A 27,441-nucleotide genomic window follows, 5' to 3' on the forward strand; every position below is an offset into this window, starting at 1 on the left:
CTTGAATTTGCATATCACCATACAGCTCACAACAAGCTTTCACAGTCATTTGAGGTGAAGCTGCACAATGTAGAGGTGAGAGCCAAGACTGTGACATTAGACACTCCTGAGTCAAAATCTTACTCCCACTTCCCACCTGGGTGTGGCTCATCAGACATCCCAGAGGCTCTCTCAGATGTTCTCCCAGGCTTCTCAGCACCTTCTAGTTAGGCAAAGTCACACCCAAGCATAAAAGAGCCAGTGTATGACCCTCCAGCTGTGTCTTTCTCTGCCAGGGAGTTTGAAGGCGACAGTTCAGAAAGCAGAGCCTTAAACAGCCTGAATCCCTGAGTGACCTGCACGGCGCAGATCCCCCAGCGTGCCCCTGGGGAACATGCAGTGGGAGTGAGAAGTAAACCATTGTGTTAAGTCATGAGAGTTTGGAGCTGTTTGTTACAGCAGCATAACCAAGCCTACCCTGACTATTACACAGATGACCCGCACCTCCCTGAGCCTCTGTTTCGCCATCCATAAAGCAGGTAAGATTGTACTCACCTCAAATGATTATTGTGAGGTTAAGTGAGAGGATATATTGGTTGGCTGAAGAGTACTCTCACCTCCTGAATCCCACATCCCCTCTAAAAAAAAGGAACAATGCCCCAGCCAAGGTCATTTGCTTGGCCACTGATAGTGGTTGGAACTTTTACAGTGCTGGGCAAAGAGTTTAAAGGTTGAGCCCACAGAGGACGGGTAAGGTCCGTTGGATGCTGGAGGCCAGACCAGCTCCCTCCCTGTCTGACTTCTCCAGGTCTCTTCTGTCTGCAATGTGGGGAGAGAGGCTGAGGGCTGCTACCCTGGTGCTCACCTGGGGAGGGCTGGCTGGACCGGAAGTGCTTCTCCGGGAGCTGCTGGGCCCAGGTGGGCTTCCCTGGGTTCTTGAGGCCCCAGGCATCGGTGACTCTTATGACCCGTCAGCAGCAGACTTTCCCTCTGCCCCTCTCCTGCATAGCCCCAGCTGAGCATCCTCTCCTGGCCACCCCCTTCCCCACCACCTCTCCATCATAACCTTTGGCCTGCTCCTGAGCTGGTCCCATGTTCCTCCAAAGAAGAGGAGCAGAGTCACAGCCCTGGAAGCGGCTGATTGTTCTTCTCCACTCCATTTTTGGCCTGTTCCCCACTGCTCCTGTTTGGTCTAGAGGATCAAACCCATTTTTTTTTTTTTTAGCTGATCTCATTCTTCCTGCAGTTTCTGATGCTCTGCGTCCAAAGCCTGAGTAACCGTTTCTGATCACTTTCCAAATATGCAGCCCTCTCACCCTCTCTCTGTAGTTGGCTCCCTGCTCCCAGCTCACTCGATTTAGAGGCAGAATGTTCCCGGCACAGGCTTTTAAAATTTTCTTCTTAGCCTGTGCATATTCCACTGGGACTCTTCCCCGCTCAACCCAAGAAGCTGCCATTTCCCCCCAAAGCCAGCAGCCACAACCCCTCTTCTCTAAGCTTCCAGCCAACCATGACTGAGCCCCCAGCTCTGGACCCTGAGATGCACAAGCACAGTCAGGAGTGACCTCGTGGTCACTGAGGATCCCCAATTAGGAAAGAACTCGACTCTCAAATGTCTTACGTGTAGCCACAGACCGGCAGGGGTTGGCAATTTCCCTTGTCTCTCACAAATGAACCCCTGTTCTGGCTGATGCCAGCGCTGCCACCCCAACCACCAGAGGTACGGCCACTAGGCCTGTGCTGTCCAACACGGCAGCCACTGGCCCCCTGTGGCTACTGAGTACCTGAAATGTGGTCAGAAAAATTAAGATGTGCTGTGCGTGTAAAACACACACTGGATTCTGAAGACTTAGGATGGAAAAAGAACATAAAATATCTTGTTAATATCTAATTAACACCATAAATTACCTCATTCAATAATATATAAAATATCTCATTAATTTGTATTGTTACATGTTGAAATGATACTATTTTGAATATACTGAGTTAAGATATATTATTGAAACTAATTTCACCTGTTATTTTTACCTTTTTAAAGTGGCTGCTAGGAATTTAGAGTGACATATGCACATGCATTACATTTCTGTTGCCCATGCTGCGCGGGCTGCCTCTCCATCACACCGGCCTGTGGAAGGCAGCCATCAAAACACTGTAGGTTAGTCCCCCATTGCTGCAGTAACAACTTTCCACCAACTCAGTGGATTAAAACCACGCAAATTCATCATCTTACAGTTCTGGAGGCCAGAAATTTGGCACAGGGCCCACTGGGTTAAAATCGGGGTGTCACCAGGGCTGTGTGGAGAGGAGGCTGGAGAGGAGAATCCGTCTTTTGCCTTGTCCAGCTTCTATGAGCTGCCTGCTTTCTTGGGCTCTTGGCCCCTTCCACCTCCAAAGCCAGCAATGACCGGTTGAGCGTCAGCTCACATGTTCTGACACTGACTCTCCTGCCTCCCTCTTCCACAGTTAAGGGGCCCCGTGATTACCTTGGGCTCATCTGGATGATCAGGACAACCTCCTTGTTTATTTATTTTTTTAAGGAAGATTAGCCCTGAGCTAACATCTGCAGCCAATCCTCCTCTTTTTGCTGAGGAAGACTGGCCCTGAGCTAACATCCGTGCCCATCTTCCTATATTTTATACGTGGGATGCCACCACAGCATGGCTTGATAAGCTGTGTGCCGGTCTGCACCTGAGATCCAAACTGGCGAACCCCGGGCGGCTGAAGTGGAGTGTGCAAACTTAACTGCTGCACCACTGGGCTGGCCCCATAACCTCCTTATTTTAAGGTCACCTGATTAACAACCTTCATTCCACCTGAAACTATGATTCCCCATTACCATGGGGATTGAGATGTGCACATCTTGGGGGCTACTCTTCTGCCTCCTATATGCCAGTACCTTGTACATTTGTTTTCTTGTCCTGTTCAAACTGGCCAGATCTTGGAGATGACTGACGTGGGACATGCCTCATTTTCCCCTTTTCCTTTCCTACAGTCCCCTGAGATCTGTTTGGGGATCATGTGATCCAAAAGAAGGAGACTCCATTGTGAAGTAGATGGGGAGGGGGAGCATATGACTTGACTGAGCCAATCAGCAAGTTATCCCCTACCTGCTCCCTACACACACAGGAATTGACTTGTTCAGGAGGGGGCATGTGGCACAAGCCAGGCCAATCAGAGCAAATCTCAGGACTTCATTGAAATACTGGAATGAAAGAGCTTTCTCTGTGCTAGAGGTTGAGTCCACCTGGAAGCTTTGGAACAGCTGTAGCCATTTTTGCTACAGGGGGAAAGCCAGCCTGAAATGACAGTAATTTGCAGAGAACTGCAAGGAAATGGTGCCATCTTGAACCTCTGGATCAAGCCATGCCTGAGGCCCTCCCTGGCTCTAAATTTTCAGTTAGGTGAATCAACAAATTTCCTTTATTCAAACCATTTGAATTGGATCTTCTGCTATTTACAAAATAAAGACTTGAGGTGACACACAGTAAGGTTAAAGTAGTATTTAATGAAGACACATCAGGACACCTAAAGTCTGCCCTCAACTAGCCACCCTTCTCATGGGTCCCTGAGGCACAGGTCCACAATGGAACATGCCCATCCCTCCCCCACATTTCTGAGAGGACCCTTTCCCTCTGCTTCTGCCCTCTCCTGGAGTTGATGTTTTGGGTGTGTTGGTCAGCCTCGTCCAATCCGTTTTCTCTGGGAACTGCTCTAATCCTATGGCTGGATTGATGGGGCAAGAGATGGACACAAGGATGAACCAGACCATCAGGTGTTCTCTCTCAGGAATTTGAAATAAGAATTCAGAGGCGCCAGCAGTCCACTGTCTGTGGGAACTCAGAGCTGAGGGCTGAGAAAGCTTCCCTTCACCCAGAGGGAAAGAGGTGCAGCTGGGCATGGGGAGAAGAGCAGAAGCAGGTGGCCCCGAGGCCCGGAGAGCCAGAGGGAGCAGCTGCTTCTATCTCCAAGGGCCTCCAGCTCTGGGCCAGTCCTTCCCGAGGTCTGACTGCTCCTCCTGCCCATCCTGAGATGTACCATACGTCCTCAGAATAAATCCCCACCCACCCCTTTTTCCTTTGTAGATAAGTTGAATGAATTTCTATCACTTGAAATAAAAAATCCTTGAATAAGGCACCCTTCCCAACCCCACACCTGCCCTAGGTCCCTAGACTAGCGCCCTGGCCTTCTGGGGACCCTCATGCAAGCTGCCCTCATCCTACCTCTGTGCCAGGCAGACCAGGCTGCTGAGCTTGAGGCGTTAACTGAACCGTCTGGGTCACAGAGGGCAGGGGAAGCAGCGCTGGGCGGAGTCCCAGGGCTTCTGACCTGAGAGCATTGTCCCCTTCCTCTCTCTCAAAGTCCAGGATGGCTACACAATGCAGTAGGGCTGATGACAGGTGTCTTCTGAGCGGGGCTCCTGGGACGACCCAGCAGGTCTCCACCTTTGCCCTTCACCGTCCCCTTATTCCTCTCTGGGGCACGATGCTCTGCCTGAAGGGGCATCAGCCATCTTGTGACCATGAGGACGAAGGCACCTGCTGAGGATGGCAAAGTAGGAAGCTGGAAGGACAGTGGTCCCCGATAACCTCGCCCCAACCCCAGCAGCTTGACCACCATAGCCTCCTCTTGGCGTCTGGACTTATTACTTGAGTTAAAAGAAAAAACAAAAAAAACCCCACACACTCTATCAATAACACTATTGTCAGGTTTCTGTGTTTGCGTTACGTGCAGTTGTCACTGATCCTCACTTGTGTCCTCTGGGAATTTTGGTCACAGATGGAGTTTCCTGGTAGGAAAGGAAAGGGCTCAGGGATTCTCTAATCTCACCATTTTGTTTGCAAGGACAGGCGGAAGGTCGGCAGGAACCTGATCTTCCCCAGTGCCCTGGTGGGTGAATTCTAGGAGGATTCCCTCGTCATAGAGAACCCAAAGGAGGATGGCCACCATTGGAGCCATTCTTTTCATTTTACTGATGAAGAAACTGAGCTCTGTGTCAGTTAGGGTATGTTCGACTGCAAGTAAGAAAAATCAGCTAATGGGAGGTTAATTGAAGAGGAGTTTATGTTACTCACATAGCAAATCTATGGGGTCCCAGAATTGTCTCACAGCCCAATAAAGTGAAAGTGTGAGGTTGGCAAGTCTGAGATTTTCTTGGTATTTCCTTTATTGTTGCAAGATAGCTGCCATAGCTCCAAACATCACATCCTCACTTCATGGTGAACAAAACTGAAAAGAAGGGAAAAGGACAGAGGGGAGAACAGGGGAGGGAGTTTTCCTTATAGAAGAAAATCTTTCCCAGAAGGACCCCAGCAGAATCCCCCTTCTTTCTCATTGCCTGGGTATAGGTCACATGGTTACCCCTAGTTGCAGTAGAAGCTGCCAAGGCAAGTATTTAACAAAGGGCAGAGGTGCTGCCACAACTGTTTGCACAGTCATGATCCATCCCCTGGCTGGTCACAGTGCCACCAAGCCAAATCAGGGTTGTGTTGGCAAGGTATGAAGAGAGAATGCCTACTGGGTAGGTGACTGAGGGGGACCTGACTTGTCCAGGATCAGACAGTGACTCGTGGAGAAAATAAGACTAGAACCCCAATCCTCTCTCCTCCGATCTCTGAGCAGAAAGAACCTCTGCGTCCTGGTGCAGTAGATGCTGCCAGGGCATCTGCCGGACAATCAGAATACTATGCTGTTGGGGTAGTCCACGCCCTTTAAGACAGTCATGGTTTTCCTGTGCCCTCTGCTGGAGACTGACCAAGAATGGGTGCGTGATGCAATTCTGGCCAGTGAGATATGACAGAAGCCACTAGGAGGATTCTGGGAAAAGTTCCCTCACTCTTAAAAAGACATATCCAGGAAGAGGTGGTCTCCTCTGGTGGGTGTTGTCAAGTTTGGATGTGATGCCTGGAACTGTGGCAGCCATCTTGTCATTGTGAGGGATGCTGGCCTGAGAACAGAGCTGGCCCACTGAGGAGGGCAGCATGGAAAGGTGGAAGCAACCTAGTCTCTTTTGATGTCACCGCAGCACTGAAATAACCAGCTGTGGGCTGTCGTACCTCTGGGCTTCTTTGTGCAGGAGGCACATCTGCCTTATTGTTTAAGCCCCTTTGAGTTGGGCCTTCTGTTCCTTGCAGCTGAAAGCACTCTAGTCCACACATTTCCCTCTGCTTGAGTTCCTGCTCCAGGGGCAGGTGCAGAGCAGCACCAAGCAGCCCCACTCTGGGCAAGAGCACTACTGCCCGTTCTTTGCACAACAGTTGGAGCTCAGCCTTGTGGGGCTGGCTGCTTAGTACATAACCACGCTGCCCATTACAGCCAGGGAGAGGCCGAGAACTGTGTTCAAAACCCCAGGGAGTGGGGAGGAGTGGGGAGGAGTGGGGAGGAGTGGTTTCGGGGGAGGTGTCGTGGGGGCCGCATAAAGGAAGGCCATTCCTGAACCCTCAGAACCACCTCCCCCCACCAGCCCAGCATGGCCCTGGGTGGCCCTGGAGACAATGCCATCAGCCACCCACCAGCTGCTTGTGGGCGGGTCGGGGTGGAAAGGCTGGTGGGTAAGTGCTGGAGACTCCCCAGGCCCTGGGGCTGGACCAGAATGGGTTTTTGTGGAGGAAGTATGACCATTCTGTCTCCACCGCTTGCTGGGTGCAAGATGAATACAGGCCAGTTAAGTACTTTTCTGGCAACTGATTATATAGATTTGCTTCCACATGAGCTCTCTCTTGCCATGACCCAGGACCCCAAGAGGGCCCTCCCCCAGTCATTTGTGTCGAGAACACTCTGAACATGCTAGCCTCTTTGCTTTCTGGGAAAAGGACTCTTTGGCAGGGAGAAGGGTCTAGAGGGAAGCACTTCTTGAAGCATTTTCTTTCTTGGAGGAAATGCTAGAGGGCCTGAATGTCACTGCTCCCCCCAAGCCACCCACCGCCAGCTGCCAACTGCAGGTCTGCAGATTGCTGGTCCCACCATGCTGCTCTTCCACCCAGAGGCTCCAGCGGTGCCTGCCGCACTGGGATTGCCATGCCTGAGCCAGGCGACAAGCAACTTCACGTGCTGCTGTTCCAGCTTCACATGGCTGAGCTCCTGCTTGGGCCATTCCCTGTACCAGAATTCCCTTACTGTCCCAGGCAGTTATGCCACTCTAGTGTGGCCATCAGGGTCATATGGGTTGGCTCAGGCAGGGGCATGTGACTCATTCTTGGCTGAAGTAGGTCAGTCCCAGGGTTTTGGGGGAACCTTTGGGAAACGGATGCCCACACTTCTGCATTGGTTAGCTGGAGAGGATACAGCTGGCGTTGGTGGGGACCATCTTTGTCATCCAGGGGAGTCAGCCTGCGAATGAAACCAACCCAGAGGAAAGCAGATTGGAAAGGCATCAAGGGACATCAGATGACATTATCTGAGCACCAGAATCAACCTATGCCTGAAACCCACCTCTGGACTCTTCAGTCATTTGTGTCAATAAATGTCCTTTGTTTAAAAAAAAAACACCATAACTATTTGAGCTGGGCTTTCTGTCACTCACGTTAGAAGTCGTTATTAATATAAGGCACAATTCCCTGTCAGGCAGAATTAATCTCTCTTTTGTTGCTCTCACAGCATGTTCCCCACCGTAGTAGCATTTGCTGATTCTTTCTCTACCTGCCCAACTGAACTGCCCCTTCTGCAGGAGTGGACACTGCTGTGGCGCCACTTCCGCTGGATCTCAGGTGCTGTTCATTCTTCTCTCAAGTTGAGTTAAGCTCCTTGGCTCATTATCATCTTTGGTCCACATAAAACCCCCCTCTTGTTTTATTTATTGTCTTTTATCTCTATACCCCACTCCCATTCCCTTCCTCTGCATAGGCAACATGCTAATGGGCTCCCCCCCATCATTGTATGTGTTCCTCAAGATGGATATTGTCTGTGTGAAGGGTAGTGTTTTGACTCTCATGTTGTTTCTTTTTAAACTCAGCATTGTTTTAAGGCCCATCCAGGTTGCTTTCTGTGCAGCGAATCTCTCCCAGCTGCTGCTTTATTCTCCACGGTGTGAATCATTCCCACTTTTCTTTCCGTTCTCCCCGAGGTGGACCCCTAGGTTGCCTCCAGCACTCCTTGCTCCCCACACCATCACAAAGAACTCTGCAGTGGACATTCATGATATGCACGTCCTGTGGACCTCTGTCCATTTCTTTTGCATCTATACCTGGAGATGGAGTTGCAGGGTTGTAGAGGGTGTGTACCATTGATTAAAATACCTCCACAGGGGCTGCGCTCCCACAAGCAGCCCCCTCACCAACATCCCACATGTGCACCCAACACCAACGCACATCTTATCCAGCTAAGTTTGGCCTGTCTAATAGATTGCACTAGTTCTCTACTGCTGTGTAACAAGTTACCACAAACTTCATGGTTTCAAATAACACACATTTTTTATCTCCCATTTTCTATGGGCCAGGAGTCTGGGCATGGCTTAGCTGGGTCCTCTGCTCAGGCTGCAATGAAGGTATCGGCTAGGCTGCATTCTCCTCAGAGGCTCAACTGGAGAAAGATCTGCTTCCAGGCTGCCTCAGGTTGTTGGCAGAATTCAGCCCCTTGTGGTTGCAGAACTCAAGGTAACTTTCTTTTTCAGGGTCAGCAGGAGAGAGAATCTCTGACCTCTGCATCCTTTTCTAAAGGGCTCACCTGATTAGGTTTGACTCACCTAGGATAAACTCTGTTGATTAATTTAAAGTCCACTGATTAGGGACTTTAATTACATCGGCAAATTGCTTTACTTTTCCATGTAGCATAACCCAATCAGGGGTTGACAGCCATCACCTTTGTTATGTTAGAGGCAAGTTACAGGCCTTGCCCACGCTCAAGGGGAAAGGATTATATAAGGGCTTGGGCACTGGGGCTCATCTTGGAATTCTGCCTACCGGCATAGGTGTAATGTGATATTTTATTGTTGTTGTTTTAAGTTGTGGTAAAATACACATAACACACTTACCGTCTTAACCATTTTTAAGTATAGTTCAGTAATATTAAGCACATTCACATTGTTGTGCAGCCATCACCACTATCCATCTCAAGAAGCTTTTCATCCTGCAAAACCGAAACTCTATACCCATTAAACACTGACCTCCCATTGCCCCCTCCCCCAGCCCTGGGAAACCACCACTCTACTTTCTGTCTCTATGATTTTGACAATTCTAAGTATCTCATATAAGTGGAATCATACTGTATTTGTCTTTTTCTGACTGGCTTATTTCACTTAAGATAACGTCCTCAAGGTTCATCCATGCTGTAGCATGCGTCAGAATTTCCTTCCTTTTTAAGGCTGAATAATATTCAGTTGTAGGCATAGACCACATTTTGTTTATCCGTTTATCTGTCAATGGACACTTAGCTTCCATTTTTTTTGCTTTTGTGAATAATGCTGCTACAAACATGGGTGCACAAATATCTCTTTGAGATCCTGCTTTTAATTCTGTCGGGTATATGCCCAGAATTAGAATTGCTGGGTCATATAGTAATTCTAGTCTTAAGTTTTTGAGGAACTGTCATACAGTTTTCCTAGTGGCTGCACCATTTTACATTCCCACCAACAGTGCACAAGGGTTTCAATTTCTCCACATCCTCACCACACTTGTTATTTTCTGGTTGTTTGATAGTAGCCATCCTAATGGGTGCAAGATGGTATCTCATTGTGGTTTTGATGTGCATTTCCCTAATGATAGGAAAGTTGAGCACCTTTTCATGTGCTTATTGGCCATTTGCATGTCTTCCTTGGAAAAAAGCATCTGTTCAGTTATCCTATTATTATGATCTGTATTTCTCTACTAATGATTTTGGCAATCTCCTCATATGTTTCTTGGATTTTGGGGTTTCCTCTTCCAAAACTTGCCTGCTCATAGACTTTGTCCATTTATTTTTTCTTGTTAATTTGCACGAGTTCCTAGTTTATGGAGGCTCCAGTGATCTTGTAAATTTTAGACTTTGCACATATCTTCTCTCATTTTGTCATGTGTTATTTGGAACAGATATCTTTAAATTTTGACATAATAAAGTTCCCCCTCCCCTTTTTTGGTTTATGGATTGTGCTTTGAAATTTTGTCTAAGGAATCTTTTCCTCCTTCTGGGTCTCAGAGATGTTAAGACCTTCCATGGTCCCTTCCATGTTGTTTTCTATCAATGTTATAATTTGGCCTCTCAGATTGCCTCTTTAATCCACCATCTGAGCATCCACCTTGTATGGGATAACATCGTTTTTCGCTATAAAGCAAGTCAGAGTTTTCCCAATAAGAACAAGTCTTTTTCCACTGGCTTGTGATGCACCTTTTAACACATATCAAGTTCCCCTGTAACCAGGGAACCACCTCTGAACTCTCCATGCCATCCCAATAGGTCATCTATTCTTTCACGAATATCATATTGGTTTTTCGTTTGTTCGTTTTCTCAAAACAATGTTGCTGTAGTGTGTCTGAGTATCTGGGAGAGTGAGTTTCCTTCCCACCCTCCTTTTACTTAGGCATCTACAGACCTTTATTTTTCCTCACACATTTCAGAGTAAGTTTACATAGCTGGAAGTTTCACTGGCACCACAGTGAAGTTATAGATTAGTTTAGGGAGAACTGACATAGTCATATATCAGGCCACCCCTCCCCAGGGCACGAGATGACTCTAGTTGGGGAGTGTCTACACCCCCACTTTACTCCCTTCCAGCATTTAGCGGGCAATGGATGGAGTTTGCTAAATTAATGCTACGGAGGAAATCTCCAAGGAGGAAGGAAGAGTGGGCCTGGAATGTTCCTCAGCACCATTCCCTCTATTCCCAGCCAAGTTGGGCAATAGAGAGGAAATACCCTGTGATAGAACCTATGTTTTCTGGGTAGGCAAAACCCAAGTACAATGGAGGAAATGCATAAGGTGAGAAGTTGGGCACCTCCAGGTGGGGGCAAAGGGCAAGGGGATCACAGAGCAACAGAATAACTCCTAGCTTTCCCCAGGGTGGCCCAACCCTCCTGGTCAGCATCACATGGTGGCACTGGCTGGTTTACCATCATCCCTGATGTTTGGAGGATCAATCATGCTTTTCCAAGTGCGTCTGCCCCACAATCTTACTGAGCCACACCCCAACCATTCGAAGTAAGTAGACAGATTATTACCCCTATTCACCAGCAGAGAACTAAGGTCCACAGAGAGGGAAGTTCACTCATCATTCAATAAACGTTTATCAAGAATCCATAGTGCTGGGCCCTGGGACACAGCAGAGACCAGACAAATGGCCCCAGCCTGGTGTTGGTAAGTTAGCAGTAGACACCATGGTTGACACGTTGTTTTTGTCAGTCAGCATCCCTTTCCTGAGGAAACCAACCCCTCCACACCCTACTCCTGCTGAGGTGGTTAATCATGGTGTCCCACTCACTGCACACAGTTAGAGAAAGGGGGCAGGGGTCTGGGGGGAGCCCATATGTCACCTTAGCCCTTGGACACAATGATTGGGCCAGATGGTGGGCAGATGATCCTAGCAGAACCAGAGTCTTCTCTGGGGTTTTCATATGGATGTTGGGGGACAGACATTTCTTTCTACTAAGGTTGCTAGGGTGGACAGATATAAGTCTTGGGCTGCTGGCAGTCATCCCAGTATAGGATAGAGCCTTCAGGAAGAACAAAACCAAGCTGAGACAAGTAGTGCAGACACATGAGAGAGAATCAGAGACCTGAAAATGTTGTTTGAGCACTGGATCAAGCCATGCCTGAAGCTAACATGCCTATACTTTCCAGTTATGTGAGCAAACCCATGATCTTTTGACTTAAGTTTGTTTGAGTTGGAATCAGTGGAAAGGAAAAGAACCCCACTGGACAGAGAACCCAACAACAAGCCCAGCTTTCTGCCCATTCTACTGTGCTGCCATCCCTCAGGTATCACCAGACACTTTTAGGTTGGGGCTCATTTTGGTCCTAATTCCTCTTTTCTCAAAATCTCTTTGAATCCTAATTCTGTCAGCAAAAGTCCTTTATTCCTTATTGTTTCATGCCACCTGCTAGAAGGATAAACCTGCCTTATGGATCAACATCCAAGTTATTGATAAAAATGTCAGGGTGAAGGACAGAGCCCTGTAGCAGGAAAAACCCTCCTCCCTCAGGCCATCAACCTATTAATTTTTCACACCGTCTCTGGTCTTCATAGAACCAAAGATTCTCATTATTATAAAATTACTTCACATTCCCCACATTCCATACCCCTTGCCCCTGCAGCTTCTTGGCTCAAATTTTCAACCTTAGAGCTGCCAATCTTGGCCAGGAAGAAAGTGGCCTGTGTGGTGAGCATCTGTTGGCGTCTTCCCGGCATCCATCTTCCCATTCTGCCACTAGCAGCACCCAGATTTCACTTCTCCATTCTCAGCAGTGTGGTTTGCTGCACTATTTAATAAGACTTTATGGAAGATTCTAGGATAGTGGAAGGGAGCTACAACACAGAGCACAACCAATGGTTACCTCTAAAGGTGACTGTGCTGACTTCTTGGACCTGAAGGGTATCCCAGAAAGAGGCCCTTTCCCCAGCCCCCCTGGTGAGCCCCAGAGAGAGGGGCCAGAGCCCCCCTGTCCAGATAATGCCAGCCTCTGTCCTCTTCCAGATGCCCTACAGCAGGAAGACCCATCACATTCAGGGAACACCGAGCCCCAACCACAGGGAGGGCCTTTGTCCCTCTAGACCCAGGCAGTCAGTTACTTGCGTCAAGGCATTCTGGGTGATGAAGTCTGGCCTGAATTCAGGGTGGGGCTCTGGAAGTTCAGTCCAGGTTGGGTGGGGCCAAGCCCAGATGAGTTTCTCTGTTTCTCCCAATGTCCGATCAGCCAGAGTCAGTCTGCAAGGCAGCCAGCCTGCAGGTCTTGCTGCGTGGCAGCTCCATGTTTTCTGCACACTGTTTGATGAAGGGCACACTGAATCCTCTGTACCCCAACTAAGATCCAGGTCTGAGAGGTGATGCTTCTTTTTAAATGTTCAAATTGCAGCAAACAGCAAAAACAAAACACATTTCTTCCAAAGTAGCCACATGACTGAGGACAGAACTCTGCTACCTGACAGCCCTGGTTTCTGCCGTCACAATCTGCAACTTTCAAGTCGGAAGCATCTGTTTTGGGTCACTTCTCAGCATTAAATCTCCCTGAGAAGGAGAAGTGGGGTCCTACGGGAAACTGCAAAACTCGACTGCCCATACGGATGCTGTTCCCAGGAAAAAGGGACATCAGGTAAATTCAAGTCTATGTCCTTAGGAGGCAACTTACAACTTCCAAATAAAGGTGGTTTTGTTTTTGTTTTTTTCAGCTTTAGAATCTCAGGATTTAGTTGTGGCTAGTGCACGTTGATACAGAAGAAAGGTAAGATGGGGGACAAAATGGATTCTGCAAATACTGAAAGGACATTGCAAACCTGGGTGAGGATGAGTGGACACAAACATACGGCCTAGATAGACACCAAGTAGCATAAAGAAGATAGAGAGATGGCTACACCCTGGAGAGAAGGGTAGGGGCAGTCACATCAGGGGTAGTGAGTCAGAGAGAGGGAAGAGATGTGAACCAGCCTTCTGCTCTCCCGCCCAGCTAGGCTCTGATGTGGCTTTGCTCACGCAGTGTCACAATGTTCTGAAACCGTGGAATTCTCTGGCATGTTGAGTGGGCTCATTACACGTGGAGCTGTGCAGGAACAAAGCACAGTCATTCCATCCTTCATTTATTCTATATGGGCTGCCTACTACTCGCTGGTCCCCTGCTGGATGCCAGGATCAGTCAAAAGATGAATGAACCAATAAGATCTTCGTTCACCTGGAGCTTAGGGCAGAGACAAGAGTTGTGTATTAATCAAATAAGCACACGAATAAACAAACACACGGGTCATAGGGCCAGCTGAAACCCAGGCACCTTGTGACTCTAGCACGTCCCTGACTATGGAATTCTTATCAACAAAGAAAATGACACTGGGGAGACCTGACTTGTTTTTCATGACCTCAAACTGGCTTCCGGTGATTCTCTTTTCTAAGTGTCCCCAACTCAGAATTTTGCTGGAGCCTAAACTCCAGTGTGGCAGCGTGTACCCGGGGAACCTCTTTCATCAGAACCTGGCTGCCCACAAGTCCTCGTCCAACCTTCCGGGAGCCCTGAGTCTCACAAACACCTCCAAAGACCCTACACACCGGCGGGCTGCGCCTAGAAGGAGAAGCAAGGCGCAGCACGCACCCAGGGCCTCAGGGACACACCACACCCCGCACGCGGCGTCCGCATCGCCCCGCCCACACGCCTTGAGCGCGTGTCACGTGTTCACGCAGCGCGCACCGCGGCGTGGGCGGGGCGCCACGGGGGCGGGGCCTCAGGCCCAGCGCGCGTCCCAATTGGCTATCAGGGCTGCCTTCCAGACTGGAGCGTATAAGCGGCGGGTCGACGCCATCCGACCTCCTGACTGGGCTGCGGCTTTGGCGCGAGTTGGCGGCAGGTGTGAGGTGAGACCTGCGCGGGGCGTTTCGTGCTGGGCCGGGTCGGACCGAGCCCAGGGTCGTCGAGAGGCTTTCTGGCTCCCGGAGCTGCCCGCAGGGCCTTGGTGACAGCTGGCGGGGACTGGACAGAGCCCCGGCCCTGTCGCCTGCCGTGCCAGTGAGGCCCTCTGAGGGGCCGTGGTCTGAGGGGCAGCTTTGCTGGGTCCTTGGCCTCGGGCGCCCTAACCTGGGGCGCGTGCCCAGGATGCTGTTGGACCCCCTCTGGGTCTGGGGGCGGCTCGTGGAGCGTCTGCCGTGGGCTGCGGAGGGACCAGTGCTGAGGGCCCCGGCTCGGGCTGGGGGCGAAGAGGTCATGCTCCAGCCTGGTTCTTTGTAGGGGGCAGACAGTGCAGACAGGAACGGGTTTGGACCTGATCCTTGGGTCAAAGGCTCTAAACGCTGACATGCAGTGCGCAGGGGCTCACATCATGTGCCATGGATGGTGGCAGATGGCAAGGCACATGGTGCCTGGCTAAAGGGACAGTGGCCCTGGGCTCCAGCCAGCCGAGGCCCTGTGGGGTGTCTGCCACAGATGCCAGGTCTCAGGGGTTTATTAAACAGCAGCCGCTGGAAACCTTGGTTTTTGTGGGGGTTTTTTGCTGAGGAAGATTGCCCTGAGCTAACATCTGTGCCAGTCTTCCTCTGTTTTGTGTGTGGCTCACCACCACAGCATGGCCACCAATGAGTGGTGTACGTCTGTGCCTGGGAGCTGAACCTGGGCCACCGAGCGTGCTGAACTTAACCACTGGCCATGGGCCGGCACGTAACTCTGTTTTTTTATGTAAGAAGCTCTCTAGTTTTAAATGTTAATGTTAACTTGACAGGTTCTGGAATATCGTGTGGCCAAAGGAAGTACAGATGTGACTGCATTTGGCCTTGGGGCTGCCCGTTTGTCACCTCTGCTGTAGGTGCTTTAGGTCCTGAGGGAGGGACATCCAGGCAGGGGCTACAGACTTTCAGAGATCCCCATTTTGGGGCCTGGGTGCTAGAAAGGTATGTCCCGGAACCCACCTCTGGGTTGTGTGAACTGAGTGGTTGAGGTAGTGGGCCAGTGGGAGCCACCCCTCCTCCTGTCTTTCCTTCCACCCCTTTGGGGTTAGCACAGATCTGCTTGGGGTCGAGCTTGAGAATGGGGGGGTCTGAGGCAGGAGTCCCCAGCTGCAGCCCTGGCCTGGGAGGCCCCTGTGCCAAGTGTCTGAGTGGGGCTGTGAGGACGCTGTCACAGTGGAAGTGCTTTGGGAGGAGTCTGCCAGAGCTTGTGCGCTGAGGGGTGGTGATCCTGTGCCACCTGGCTTCGTGGTTCTGGACTGTGCAGCTGGGGAGGGGGCGAGACCTGAGGAGTTCTGGGAGGGGGAGTCACCGTGGGTCCTCTAGCGCGTCCCGGCTCCCTCCCCTGGGTGGGCTGCTGGGCATGCGGAGGTGAGTCAGTTGTAGCCCTTGCCCTCGGGACGCTTTCAGAAGAGGTGGGGAAGTGAAACCTCAGTTCTGGAGGAGAGGAAAAACCTAGAGGGTGATTCAGAGGTGCTGTGGACAGAATTTGGAAGGGAGAAGGCACTCCAGAGGGGCACGTGGATCGTGTGGTGGGGGCAGGATAACGTAAACAACTGGTCCAGCCAACTTATCAGGACACGGTGAGGGATCAGGGTGGAGGGGTTTTAGCACCCCATTTCGGGGCCAGGAGGGCCTCAGTGCTGTTTTCTGAAGATGAACGTTTGTTCAGGGGAATATTGTGGTGGGAAGGAGGGGGCTGGGGAGGTACCAAGTGGGATCTTCTTTGGAGAGCGCTGCGTAAGAGGAAATCGATGTGGAAGAGTCTCTCTTGTCCCCAGCAGATGAGCATTCCTCGGGAACAGCTCTGTGTGGCATTTCCCTGTGTTCTGACCCCCCATCTAGTACCGGGCCCACATTCCTGTGACAATTGAGTGGGTAAAGGGCCATCTTCTGGTGCAAGGAGAAGAGCAGCTGAGCAGGAACTGGCTTTGTGGCGATGGTCCTGTTTGTCTTTGACAGTCTCATGCCTCCTTCCTGCCAGCCCAGCCTCGTTCTTTCCCTCTGCACAGGAGGGTCTGAGTCTCCAGTACAGCCCCTGTCTGTGCTAGGAGATGATGGGGTGGGTATTGAGGATAAGAAAATTGATCTTCTTGTTAGTCTCAGGGAGCCCCTGATCTGGATGCTGGAGACATTTTGAAGACAGCGGGCTCCTTGGTGGGACCGGTCAGGTATGGGGTGGGGCTTTGATCTGAGCCAGCCCCCAGCTTCCAGCCTAATTTCTCACCACTGCTGGCCTGGGTGTTGTCTGTTTTGGGGGTGGGAATTTGGCGGTTACCACAGTAAACCCTAGTTGTGGCCCAGACTCCAGTACCCCCTCCATCCTTCTACCTCTCCCCAGGTCAAGTTCCTTTGGAGAGAGGGTGTGAGGGAGAGGTGGCTGGTTCCCAGATGTTATAGGCCCCCATGGACACCATTTTGGAAGCCAGACTCCATACTCAGCAGAAGAGCAGCCAGAATGGCCGGGAGGTAGTGCGGCCCCTCCCATTCCCAGAATACCCTCTGCCCTCCCACCTCCCCTCATGTGCCCCTCTCTCCTGGAGCCTCCCTCCCTCCGCCAAGGACTTTGAGTCCTCTCATCTCTCCCTGTGGCCCTTTTCCAGACCAGCCTGTGGTCCTCAGGCTTTGGGATGAAGCTGGAAGCTGTCACCCCATTCCTGGGGAAATATCGCCCCTTTGTGGGTCGTTGCTGCCAGACCTGCACCCCTAAGAGCTGGGTGAGTGATGCAGGGCTGGGGCCCACTCTGGGAAGCTTGGGGTAGCTTGGTTGTGGGAGCCACACTCTTGGAAGCAGCTTCCTTTATGTCTTTCCAAGCTTGGCCCTCCCTTGCCCATGTGTCTGCTCTTGTCTTTCAAGGGAATGGATGCACTGGTATGGGTTGTGTTGTTGGCCTCGGCCTGGCTCACAGGCCTGGGAGGGTTGGGTGGGGAAGTGCAGAGAGGCCTGAGGGGAGTTAGGGCATAGCCAGAGGGCTGGGGTAGTGCCTCAATGAGTCCTCTTGTTCAGTTTGGGGGACTCCGCCCACTCAGAGTCACTCAGCACATGCTTGAAGACCTCTTGTGCATCCCTGCCGTGTGCTAGTGCTGATGGGACCCAGGGTTCTGGTGGAGATCCAGGCTACATGTTCTCTGTTGTTGATGGGAGAACTTCTCAGAGACTTTAATATATGCTGCTTTCCAAGAGGCGATTCTGTTCAGAATGCAGCCCTTTCATTTTGGAACCGTTTTTCCTGAGTGAGCTTTAGGATCAGGGTTGAATATCTTTTGGGAAACACTGAGCTATAATCCTGTCTCCTGGTAGACTCAATAGTCCATCAGGCAAAGACCACAGAAGACAGAACGGGGGCTTTCCTTTGCCACTTTGCGAAGGCCCCCAAGAACGTGCTGTCTCTGCCCCCTCTCGGGCAGGAGTCCCTCTTCCACAGAAGCATAATGGATTTGGGCTTCTGCAATGCGATCCTGGTGAAGGAGGAGAACACCAGGTAGTCAGAGCTGGGGGGTGGGCAGGGTCCTTGGGGGAAGGGCTGCTGGGGCCCTGCTTTGTGGTGGCATTTTCTTCCTGTGATGGAAAAAGAAGGGCTCCTACCTGCTGCTCCATAGCCACAGGCAGGGAGAGGTAGGCTTGGAGCTCTCTTGATGCACCCTCTGTGAGCATTTATGGATTGCCCACTGTGTGTCAGGCCCCGAACCTGTACCACTCAGCGGGGAGAGGGGTGGAAATGAGGCACAGATGGTCAGGTTCTTCCTTTTCCCGCTCTGTGATAAGCCAAGCTCAGGTGTTCCTGGGCCTTGGGACTGGGGTGTGATCCCTTCCTGATGGAGTAGCCCTCTGTGGGCCCTAGTGGGGGATGGGCCCTCTGAAAGATCTTCCCCCTGCTCTCGGGGCTGTGTCCAGGTTTCGGGGCTGGCTGGTTCGGAGGCTCTGCTATTTCTTGTGGTCACTGGAGCAGCACATACCCCCCTGCCAGGATGCTCCACAGAAGATCATGGAAAGCACTGGGTGAGAAGGCAGGGTCTGGGGTCTGGCTGGCACTTCTGGGATCCTTGAAGAGATGACAAAGGCGGGATGGTTTAGAGGGCTGGGTTCTGGAATGTTAGCTTTGCCTGGGACCCTTCCTTAAAGATGGAGTGTGAAGACTGGGAGCTGTGCCCTGGGGAGACCATGGGGCTGAAGGAAGTGACCTGAAAGACGTTAGGCATGCCCCAGCCTGACACCACTCTTCTCACACCACAGGGTGCAGAATGTCATCTCAGGGAGGGCCCCAGGAGGGGCTGGGGAGGGCCAGGTGCCCAACCTTGTGAAGAAAGAGGTACAGCGCATCCTGGGACACATCCAGGCCCCGCCCTGCCCCTTCCTGCTCAGGTAACTCCGTGCTGAGGGTCACTTGTCCCTAGGCTGGGGTCTCTGCCCTTCTAGAGAGTGAGTGTTGACTGAGCTTGGGGAAGGACTGGACTCCCCTCCTGGGGAGCCATGCGGTGTGTTTACCAGAGGGGCTCAGGGAGCCCCTGATCCGGATACTGTGGGACCTTTTAAGGACAGCTGGTTCCTTGGTGGGACCAGCTGGGTATGGGTGGGGCTTTGATCTGAGCCAGCTCCCAGTTTTCAGACCAGTTTCTCACCACTGCTGGCCTGGGTATTGTCTCTCTGTCCTGGGGGTGGGAATATGGGGGTCACCTCAGTAACCCCTGGTTGTGGCTGACTTAAGTACCTCCTCCGTCCTTCTACCTCTCCCCAGGTCAAATTCCTGTGGAGAGAGGGAGAGAGGCAGAGGTGGTTGGTTCCCTGATCTTATAGGCCCCCATGCTCCCACTTGCATTCATGCTTTTGTCACCTGTTCCCTCCCTTATTCATCTAGCACAGGGCTGAGCTCCTCTTAGATGCAGGACACTAAGATAAAGGGGTGAACAGAGATACACTTGGCTGCAAGAAGGACAAAACAGGGCTAGGACTAAGAATACCTGGAGGGGAGGAAGAGACTTGTAAGCCCGGGACAAAAGCGGGGAAAGGAGCCAGCCTTGGCGAGGCGTCGATGAGAGGAACAGTCCTGCTGGAGGGAAGAGCAAGTGCTATGGCTGCAGGAAAGGGCCAGGTTTCCTTATGAAGTTGATGGAGTTGGAAGCTGGGAAGTAAGGGAGAGAGTTGTTGGAGGTGAAATTGAGAGGTAGAATGGACCAGATATGCAGGGCCATACAAGAAGTTTGGATTTGATTTCTAAGTGCAGTAAAAACCAATGGAAAGGTTTTAAGCAGGGAATGATAAGATTAATTGGGATCAAGAGCAGAAAGCAGAAGACCATTTGGGACGCTATTTTGTTAGTCCAGGTGAGATGTGATGATGGCTTGGATGGGGAGGTGACAGTGGAGGTTGGAAAAATGGATTGAGAGACCAATGTGAAATTAACGGGACTCACTGATGGATTGGAGGGTAGGGGTAGGGGCAGTGAGGGCAAAAGGGTGATCTCACAGGAGAGCCGGCTTTCTGACTGAGCACCTGGTGGTGTGGACAGAGGGGTCAGGCTTGGGAGGAGAGAGTTTGGTCCACAAAGGATGTTTTGGATATAAAGAGTTTCAGACACCTGATGTGCTGGTGGAGACACTGAGGAGGCAGCTGCTTATATGAGTCTGGAGCTCAGAAGAGAGGTTGGGGCCAGGGATGTACATTTGCAAAAGTTTTAGCATGTAGATGATGTTTAAAGCCAGGGGAGGAATGAGTCACTGAGGGAAAGAGGGTGCAGGGCTGTGTGTGTCTGGCTCAGCTGTCTTCAAAGTGCTGAGAAGTCAACTGAGCAAGGAGAAGAAGCAGAGGTTGTTGGTGACCTTGACCAGCCCTCCATGTGACAATTCTTTGACTTTGTTGAGACCTCCAGTCCTTTAGACCTGACCACCTTTATATCAGCCATCAGCCCCTTCTGTCTTTCCTTCCTCCTGGTCTATCTTTGATTCCAGGGCCCATCTTAATAATAATGTCCTTATGAAGCAGTCACTTGGGCACAACTGATTCCGTTTGAACCCAGCTGCTACCTGCCTTCTCTGTACCTAAGCAGCCAAATGTTGCTAGGGGAAAACACACTTGGTGGTCCTGTTTTCCTTTATGAGTGCAGTTCTCAAAGGGGCACAAGGCTGTGATCCAGACTGCTCCCATCTCATCTTTACGCACTGTCACCTGATACCCGTGTCTCATGCTTCATGGAGACATAGGAGCCATCAATGGGGACATGCTGCTTGTCCACCACATCTCCATACTACCTGCATCTCCACTTCCATCCTCATTTAAAGCCAGTCCCCCTATCGGGCCTCTGGACAACCCCTCCAGACTTTGCCCCTTTAGTTATTCCCTTTCCTGCTTGTATCACTAACTCCTCCCTTTTTATTTCACCCTTCCCAGCAGTTTGCAAAAACCAGGCCAGGTTATGCCTGAAGAGAGTCTTTAATCTCTAATGTGCTTTGGGGTAAATGGAGGCAAGGAGATGCTTTGAAGCTGATGCGAGGCAGCTGCACCATGAGGTCTTCTTGAGAGAGTATCAGCACCTCACAGGCATAGGCTCTGGCGTCAGGCCGGCCCTCCAGTCCCAGCACCACTGCTTCTTAGCTCTCTCTACTGCTCAGCAGTTTCTGTAACCTCTCTGAGCCTCACTTTCCTCTTCTGTAAAGTCGGGACAATAATAGTGCCCACCATAGAGGAGTGCCAGGAAGCCCTCTGAGATGCTGTGGGACCCTGCCTTGTGGGTGGTGCCCTGCCACACCTGACTGGGCATTGCTCTCTAGGCTGTTTAGCTGGGCTCTGCTGCGGTTCCTGAACTGCCTCTTCCTGAACGTGCAGCTCCACAAGGGCCAGATGAAGATGGTCCACAAGGCCGCCCAGGCGGTAAGGCCCGCCCTCTGCTGGGATGGGGATGGCGGGAGCAGAGCGGTAGAGCTAGGCCAAGCCAAGCCCGAAGTCAGGACCAGCCCCTTCAGCTGCTGGGAAAAATCCACTGCTCTTTGACGACCTTCTCTTTGTGTCTCACGGTCCTGCTCCCACGGGGCTTCCTCTAACGTCTTTTCATCATGGTCTTAACAGCCATTACATCAACGCATTACCTTAAAAGTTGTCGACAGAGCTCCTCTACTTTTGGGAAATGTGCTCAGGAAGAACTGCTCAGCTGAACCCTCCCTCCCACTGGGGCTGCCCTGGGTCTGGAGGAGCAGGGTTTCAGCTCCCTGCGTCTTCAGGGTTGGGGGCAGGTAGGCACTTCCCTCTGCTCTCTCCGGAGCAGGGCTCGCCGCTTGTCTTCCTCTCTACCCACAAGTCACTCCTGGACGGGATTCTGCTGCCCTTCGTGCTGCTCTCCCAGGGCCTGGGCGTGCTCCGTGTGGCTTGGGACCCCCGTGCCTGCTCCCCAATCCTCAGGTAAAAGCCTTGTGTCCCTAGACGTACATGGGATAAGTCCCCAGGCTGGGGCAGGGGTGTGTGGGGATGTGCTGGCAGCAGCTCCCAGAGGCCCTCTTCCTGGCCTCTCTGCTCCCAGCCCTCCCTGTGGGCTCAGATGGAGGGTGAGCTATGGGCCCTAGGGCCATGCCTGGCCTCACGGTGTTCAGGCAGGACCCAGGCTGGCCCTGGGTGGGCCGAGGCTCTCACTAGCCTCCTGCTTGGTCCTGTCTCCTGAACCCCTTCCCGCATCGTGCCGTTTGCCCCACAGAGCTCTGCTAAGGAAGCTTGGGGGGCTTTTCCTACCCCCAGAGGCCAACCTCCCCCTGGACAGTTCTGAGGGGGTCCTTGCAAGGGCTGTGATCCATGCGGTGAGTGCCCCCAGTGGTTGTGTATGGGGCCAGACCAGGGTACAGGGGCCTGTTGCTGCTCTGGCCTTGACACCTGTCTCCTCTACCCCCCTTTCAGGCTATGGAGCAGCTGCTGGTCAGCAGGCAACCCCTGCTCATCTTTCTGGAGGAGCTCCCTGGGGCCCAGGGGCCTCGGCTGTCAGCCTTGGGCCAGGCCTGGCTGGGACTGGTGGTGGAGGCAGTCAAGGTGGGCATCGTCCCAGATGCTCTCCTGGTGCCAGTGGCCATCACCTATGACCTGGTTCCAGATGCACCACGTTATGCACACCATGTGAGGCCCTCCTGCTCCTTGGGACCCCATCTCCATCTTTTAGACATTCTCCAGAGAGGAGGCACAATATGGTGTCCTGTGGCTGAGTCCCCTTTAGGGCTGGGGTCAAGGAGGGGCTGCAAAGGAATTCTATCCCCTATAATTATCATCTTGTGGCACCTGACAAGGCTGTTACAGTCATCCTTTCATTTCACTCTCAAAAGACCCAGCTAGAGAGGGATTTTTCCTGTTTCATGGGTGAGAAAATGAGCCTGGAGAGGTCATGGTCATGTACCAGTTTGGGCCTGAGACATAGTTGAGCAGAGAGTGGTGCCCCTGGTGAGCTGGCTCACTCAGCCCCTCCTTCCCTGCAGGCCTCAGCCCCACTGGGGCTGTGGACGGGAGCTCTGGCTGTCCTGCGAAGCCTGCGAGGCTGGGGCTGTAGCCACCGGGTCTGTGTCCGTGTGCAGCTGGCCCAGCCCTTCTCCCTGCAGGTATGAAGCCTGTTGGGTAAAGCTGGAGTACCTCGGGTCTGTCCTGGGGCTTCTGGCAGCCTGGCCCTCAAAGCCACTACAGGAATAGCCTTGCCTACCTGAGGTGGGCTGTGTGCAGGTTTCCTGGTGGGCCAGAGCAGGCCACCTAAGAGCCTTGTCCTGGGCAGGAATACACCATCAATGCCAGAAGCTGTTGGGGAAGCAGGCAGACCCTGGAGCAGCTGCTGCAGCCCATCGTGCTGGGCCAGTGGTAGGAGCAGGGGAGTGTGTGGGTCTCGGGGGCAAAGCATGCAGTCTTTTGGCCCCAGCTGGTGAACTGGAAACCCTTACCCCCACATACCCACATCACCAGCTCCAGCCTTGCCTCACCAAATATGCTTGGGTCATCCAGAACAGTGCCAGGCACCCCTCCTTGCCTGTAATCTGAGTGTGGGAAATGGCAGCCCTGGAAGGGGCTAGTGTTACATGAGCCATCCCCTGCCCTTGGGCTGGGATAGGGAAGCACCCTCACTTTTGAGAAAGCTGTGGGTTTCCCCATGACTATCTTTAGATTTGGTCCCTTCATCTTGTGATCTCTGTCTCTATCCCAGTACTGCTGTTCCAGACACTGAGAAGGAACAGGAGTGGACCCCAGTAACTCAGCCTCTTCTGGCCCTCAAGGAAGAGGACCAGTGCCTGATCAGGAGGCTGAGCTGTCACGTCCTGAATGGTGAGGGGGAACTAGGTCTGAGCCTTTCGGGGGAGGGTCCTGAGCAGTCCCTTCTCTCTGGGTTGGCGAGTCATCAGGGCCGTCCATTCCAAGTGGGTTTCTGCACCTGACTCTCCCTCCTGTGTGGCCCCTGGGATATGTGAATAGGAGTGGGACCCTCTTCTGCCCCTGTGGAGTGGGTCAGCCAGGGAGAACACGAGGGAGCCACTAAGTGAGTGCACACTGATGGCCTCCTGAGCCACAGAGGGTGAGCCTGGTTCCAAGCCACCTACTTGAGGTCACACTGGCCCTGTTTCGGGCTCATCACTTCACCTCTCTGAGCCTGGTCTCCTTAGCTGTAAATGGAGGTGATGTTAACTGAGCGGAATAACACATGTAAGAGACTTCAACACAGTGTCTGGCACAGAGGCGGCTCTAACAGAATTGTCATTACTACTGTCTTCTCAAGTGCTCCTCTGTGGCAGACTGTTGGTGGGTGCGACTACTAAGACCCTGCTTCTCAGCATAGATTTGATAAATGGCAACCTCCACTGAGAAGGGCGGCATCCAAGGCTCAGGCCTGCTCTGCCCTTCCCTGGGGTGGAGTGTGTGTGGGGTATGTGTGGCTGCTGCCAGGGAGCCAGGGGAGGAGTGTTCTTGGCCCACAATACCTGCAGAGTGATGGAGGAACTAGGCTGCTGGGCCTGGGCCTGGGCCCCTGACCAGCATCTCCCCACTCCCTGCCCCAGCCAGCGTGGCCAGCTCGGCGGTGATGAGCACGGCCATCATGGCAACGCTGCTGCTGTTTAAGCACCCAAAGGTAGGGCACAGTGTGGTAGGGGGCTGGGGAACAGGGTGTGGCCCTCTTGCTCAGTCCCTGCACTGCCCATCCAGGGGGTGTTCCTGTCACAGCTCCTGGGGGAGTTCTCCTGGCTGACAGAGGAGACGTTGCTGCGTGGCTTTGATGTGGGCTTCTCAGGGCAGCTGCGGTGCCTGTTGCAGCACACGCTGAGCCTGCTGCGGGCACACGTGGCTCTGCTGCGTGTCCGCCAGGGGGATTTGCTGGTGGTTCCACGGCCTGGGCCAGGCCTCATGGACCTTGCACGCTTGAGCACAGAGCTGCTGCCGGCCTTCCTGAGCGAGGCCGTGGGTGGTGAGTCCCAAGTGCTCAGGGTGGGTGGGATGTGTATAAGAAGTGAGGGGAACGGCTCCCTTCCTCATGCCTGTCCCCCTCCTCCCCTAGCCTGTGCTGTGCGGGGACTGCTGGCAGGCAGAGTGCCACCTGAGGGGCCCTGGGAGCTGCAAGGCATCGAGCTGCTGAGCCAGAATGAGTTATACCGCCAGATCCTGCTGCTGCTGCACTTGCTGCCACAAGACCTGCTGCTGCTGCCGGTCAGGCCTCTCCTGCCAGCCCAGCTCGGTCCCAGGGCCTCCCGGGAGCCTCCTGGTTGTAGGAGGGGGCCCATACCTGCCCAAGCCCTTACTCCTCAGACCTTGGGTCTGCCTTGGGCCAGGCCCCTGCCCATCACCTGTCTCTCCTGAGGCCACACGAATGCCTCTTTCTCCCCAGCCTTGCCAGTCTTCCTACTGCTACTGTCAGGAGGTGCTGGACCGTCTCATCCAGTGTGGGCTCCTGGTTGCTGAGGAGGTAGGTGGGGCAGCTGGAGACAAAGCCCCTGCCTGAGGCCTGACCTCCTTTAGCCTTCCACCCTGAGTGACAGCTGCCCTGGGCTCTTTGTCTGCCTTGTGTGTGCTGTGGGGGTGGGCAGCCCCCTGACCTAGCAGACAGAGAAGCTTGGGTCCTGCTTCTGCCAATATCCACCTTGGAATTTGGCAGACCACATCTGCCCTGGGCCCATGTGTATCCATCATGACAGGACCAGACAAGTATACCTCTGAGGGTCTTTGCACACCTCCTGCCCCTGACATTTCTTGTCCATATGGCTATGGTCCTTGAGGGTGGGTGTCCACTTCCCCTTGCCCTGCAAGTTGGCTCAGCACTGCCACGGTCTGGCATGGCCCTGGTGTCCTCTTGGGCTCCTTAGGTCTGCTTTTACTGGTTTCACCTCCATGTGCCTGGTCTGGGGGACTCGGAGCTGAACCTTGGCCAGCCTGACAGGGACCAATGGCTCCCATGGCCCCCAGACCCCAGGCTCCCAGCTGGCCTGCGACACAGGGCGACAGCGTTTGAGTGCAAAGCTGCTGTGGAAACCGAGTGGGGACTTTACTGATAGTGACAGTGATGACTTCGAGGAGGCGGAGGGCCGGTACTTTAGGGTGCGTTGGGAAAAGCCACTTGGTGGGGGAGGGAGGCAGTAGGGTGGCAGTGGGAGCTGCCCTCACCCTGGCCTGTCCTCCTGCAGCTCAGTCAGCAGTCGCGCTGCCCCGACTTCTTCCTCTTTCTCTGCCGCCTGCTCAGCCCACTGCTCAAGGCCTTCGCCCAGGCTGCCGCCTTCCTCCACCAGGGACAGCTGCCTGATAGCGGTGAGGCCTACACTTCTCTGGTGTCCTCAGGGAGAGGCTGAGAGCTCAGGGCAGGGGCTTTGCCTGTGTGGGACCCCAGGCCTAGGTCTCCTCTCTGCCACAGAGTCGGGCTACGTGGAGCAGCTGTTCCAGTTCCTGCAGGACACTGCCCAGGAGGAAGGGTTCTTCGGTGAGTCCCAAAGCAGCTGCCCAGGCTTTCAGGAGGCAGGGGAGGGTTTGCTGGTTGCTGCTGCCCCCTGCTGGGCAGTGGCAGCCCAACTCCAGGAAGGAGGGTTGCAGAGTACAGAGAGGGCCTTCAGGTCCCGTCTGAGCCCTAACCTTGGGTGGTTACTTCCTTCAACAAGGAGAGAAGCCTGTACCCAGTGGCTCTCTGCCCTCCCTACAGCCTTCACTTCTTTCTTCCCTCCAGAGTGTGCAGACCCAAATCTTGCCATCAGTGCTATCTGGACCTTCAGAGACCTGGGGGTGAGAGGAGCCGGTCTCACCATCCTCCTGTCTCCCACCCCCAGTCCCACCCCTTGATAGAGCTGCTCAGGGAAGCCCAGCTGTGTCCACTCTGGGATTTACCCAGTGTCTCCCAAGAATAGGTGTGACAGTAGTTGGAGAAGGTAGGATGGCTTTCCTGCCCCTCTTGGTCTCCCAAACCACTGCCTCATCCTTCTCCCAGGTGGGGTACTGGGAATAGTCTGAAAGGCAGCATTTGCACTCCAACGCTGAGGCCTGAGGGGTCAAAGGTCTCTGCAGTTTTCTGGGGCAGCCTCCATGGAGTGCTCACAGCCTTTCTCCATGGCCCAGGTGTTACAGCAGACACCAAGCCCTGCAGGCCCCATGTTCCACCTGTCTCCCACATTTGCCAGCCGGGACAATCAGGAAAAGCTGGAACAGTTCATTCGGCAGTTCATTTGTGGCTAGAACTGTGAGGTGGAGCCCGTCCTGAGACTTCTCAGCCCCAGAACATAGCCGTACCCTGGAGCCAGAAGACAGAGGAGGTTGCAGACCCTTAGCTGGACTATAAAATCTTTGAGGTTTGATTGTCCCTTGCTGTCTTTTGCTTTCTCCATCCCTTGATGTGATAAAGCCCAGCAGTGTCTTTTTGGGGTGTGTGTGTCTATCTTTTCTCCTTCCCCATGCCATGAGAACGCTCTATCTTGCTCCTTGAAACACACCCTAAAAGAAGACAAACAGCAGAAG

The 27,441-nt window shown here is 52.9% G+C and overlaps 1 protein-coding gene across 1 annotated transcript; it reads left to right on the top strand.

Moving 5' to 3' along the window:
* The first annotated feature begins 440 nt into the window (after positions 1-440).
* On the top strand, positions 441-27,328 carry GPAT2 (glycerol-3-phosphate acyltransferase 2, mitochondrial). Its single transcript, XM_046663030.1, has 23 exons — positions 441-518; positions 12,955-13,191; positions 16,858-16,985; positions 17,120-17,233; positions 17,925-17,998; positions 18,412-18,516; positions 18,751-18,879; positions 21,282-21,381; positions 21,773-21,906; positions 22,196-22,295; positions 22,393-22,605; positions 22,959-23,078; positions 23,246-23,328; positions 23,669-23,787; positions 24,516-24,586; positions 24,661-24,919; positions 25,010-25,158; positions 25,337-25,414; positions 25,912-26,043; positions 26,130-26,250; positions 26,354-26,419; positions 26,660-26,715; positions 27,046-27,328. Exons 3-23 carry the CDS (start codon positions 16,923-16,925, stop codon positions 27,160-27,162), a joined length of 2,403 nt encoding a protein of 800 aa, XP_046518986.1. The 5' UTR covers positions 441-518; positions 12,955-13,191; positions 16,858-16,922; the 3' UTR covers positions 27,163-27,328.
* The last annotated feature ends 113 nt before the right edge of the window (positions 27,329-27,441 follow it).

The sequence above is a fragment of the Equus quagga genome, chromosome 5 (assembly GCF_021613505.1).
Source record: "Equus quagga isolate Etosha38 chromosome 5, UCLA_HA_Equagga_1.0, whole genome shotgun sequence".
In the NCBI taxonomy this organism is placed as follows: Eukaryota; Metazoa; Chordata; class Mammalia; order Perissodactyla; family Equidae; genus Equus; species Equus quagga.

Bases quoted from the DNA above. Each gene is read 5' to 3' on its own strand.
- GPAT2 (XM_046663030.1), top strand. From the start codon at position 16,923: ATGGACACCATTTTGGAAGCCAGACTCCATACTCAGCAGAAGAGCAGC. The intron at 16,986-17,119 runs GTAGTGCGGCCC...GCCCTTTTCCAG, and splicing joins GCAGCCAGAATGGCCGGGAG to ACCAGCCTGTGGTCCTCAGG. The intron at 25,415-25,911 runs GTAGGTGGGGCA...CATGGCCCCCAG, and splicing joins GGCTCCTGGTTGCTGAGGAG to ACCCCAGGCTCCCAGCTGGC.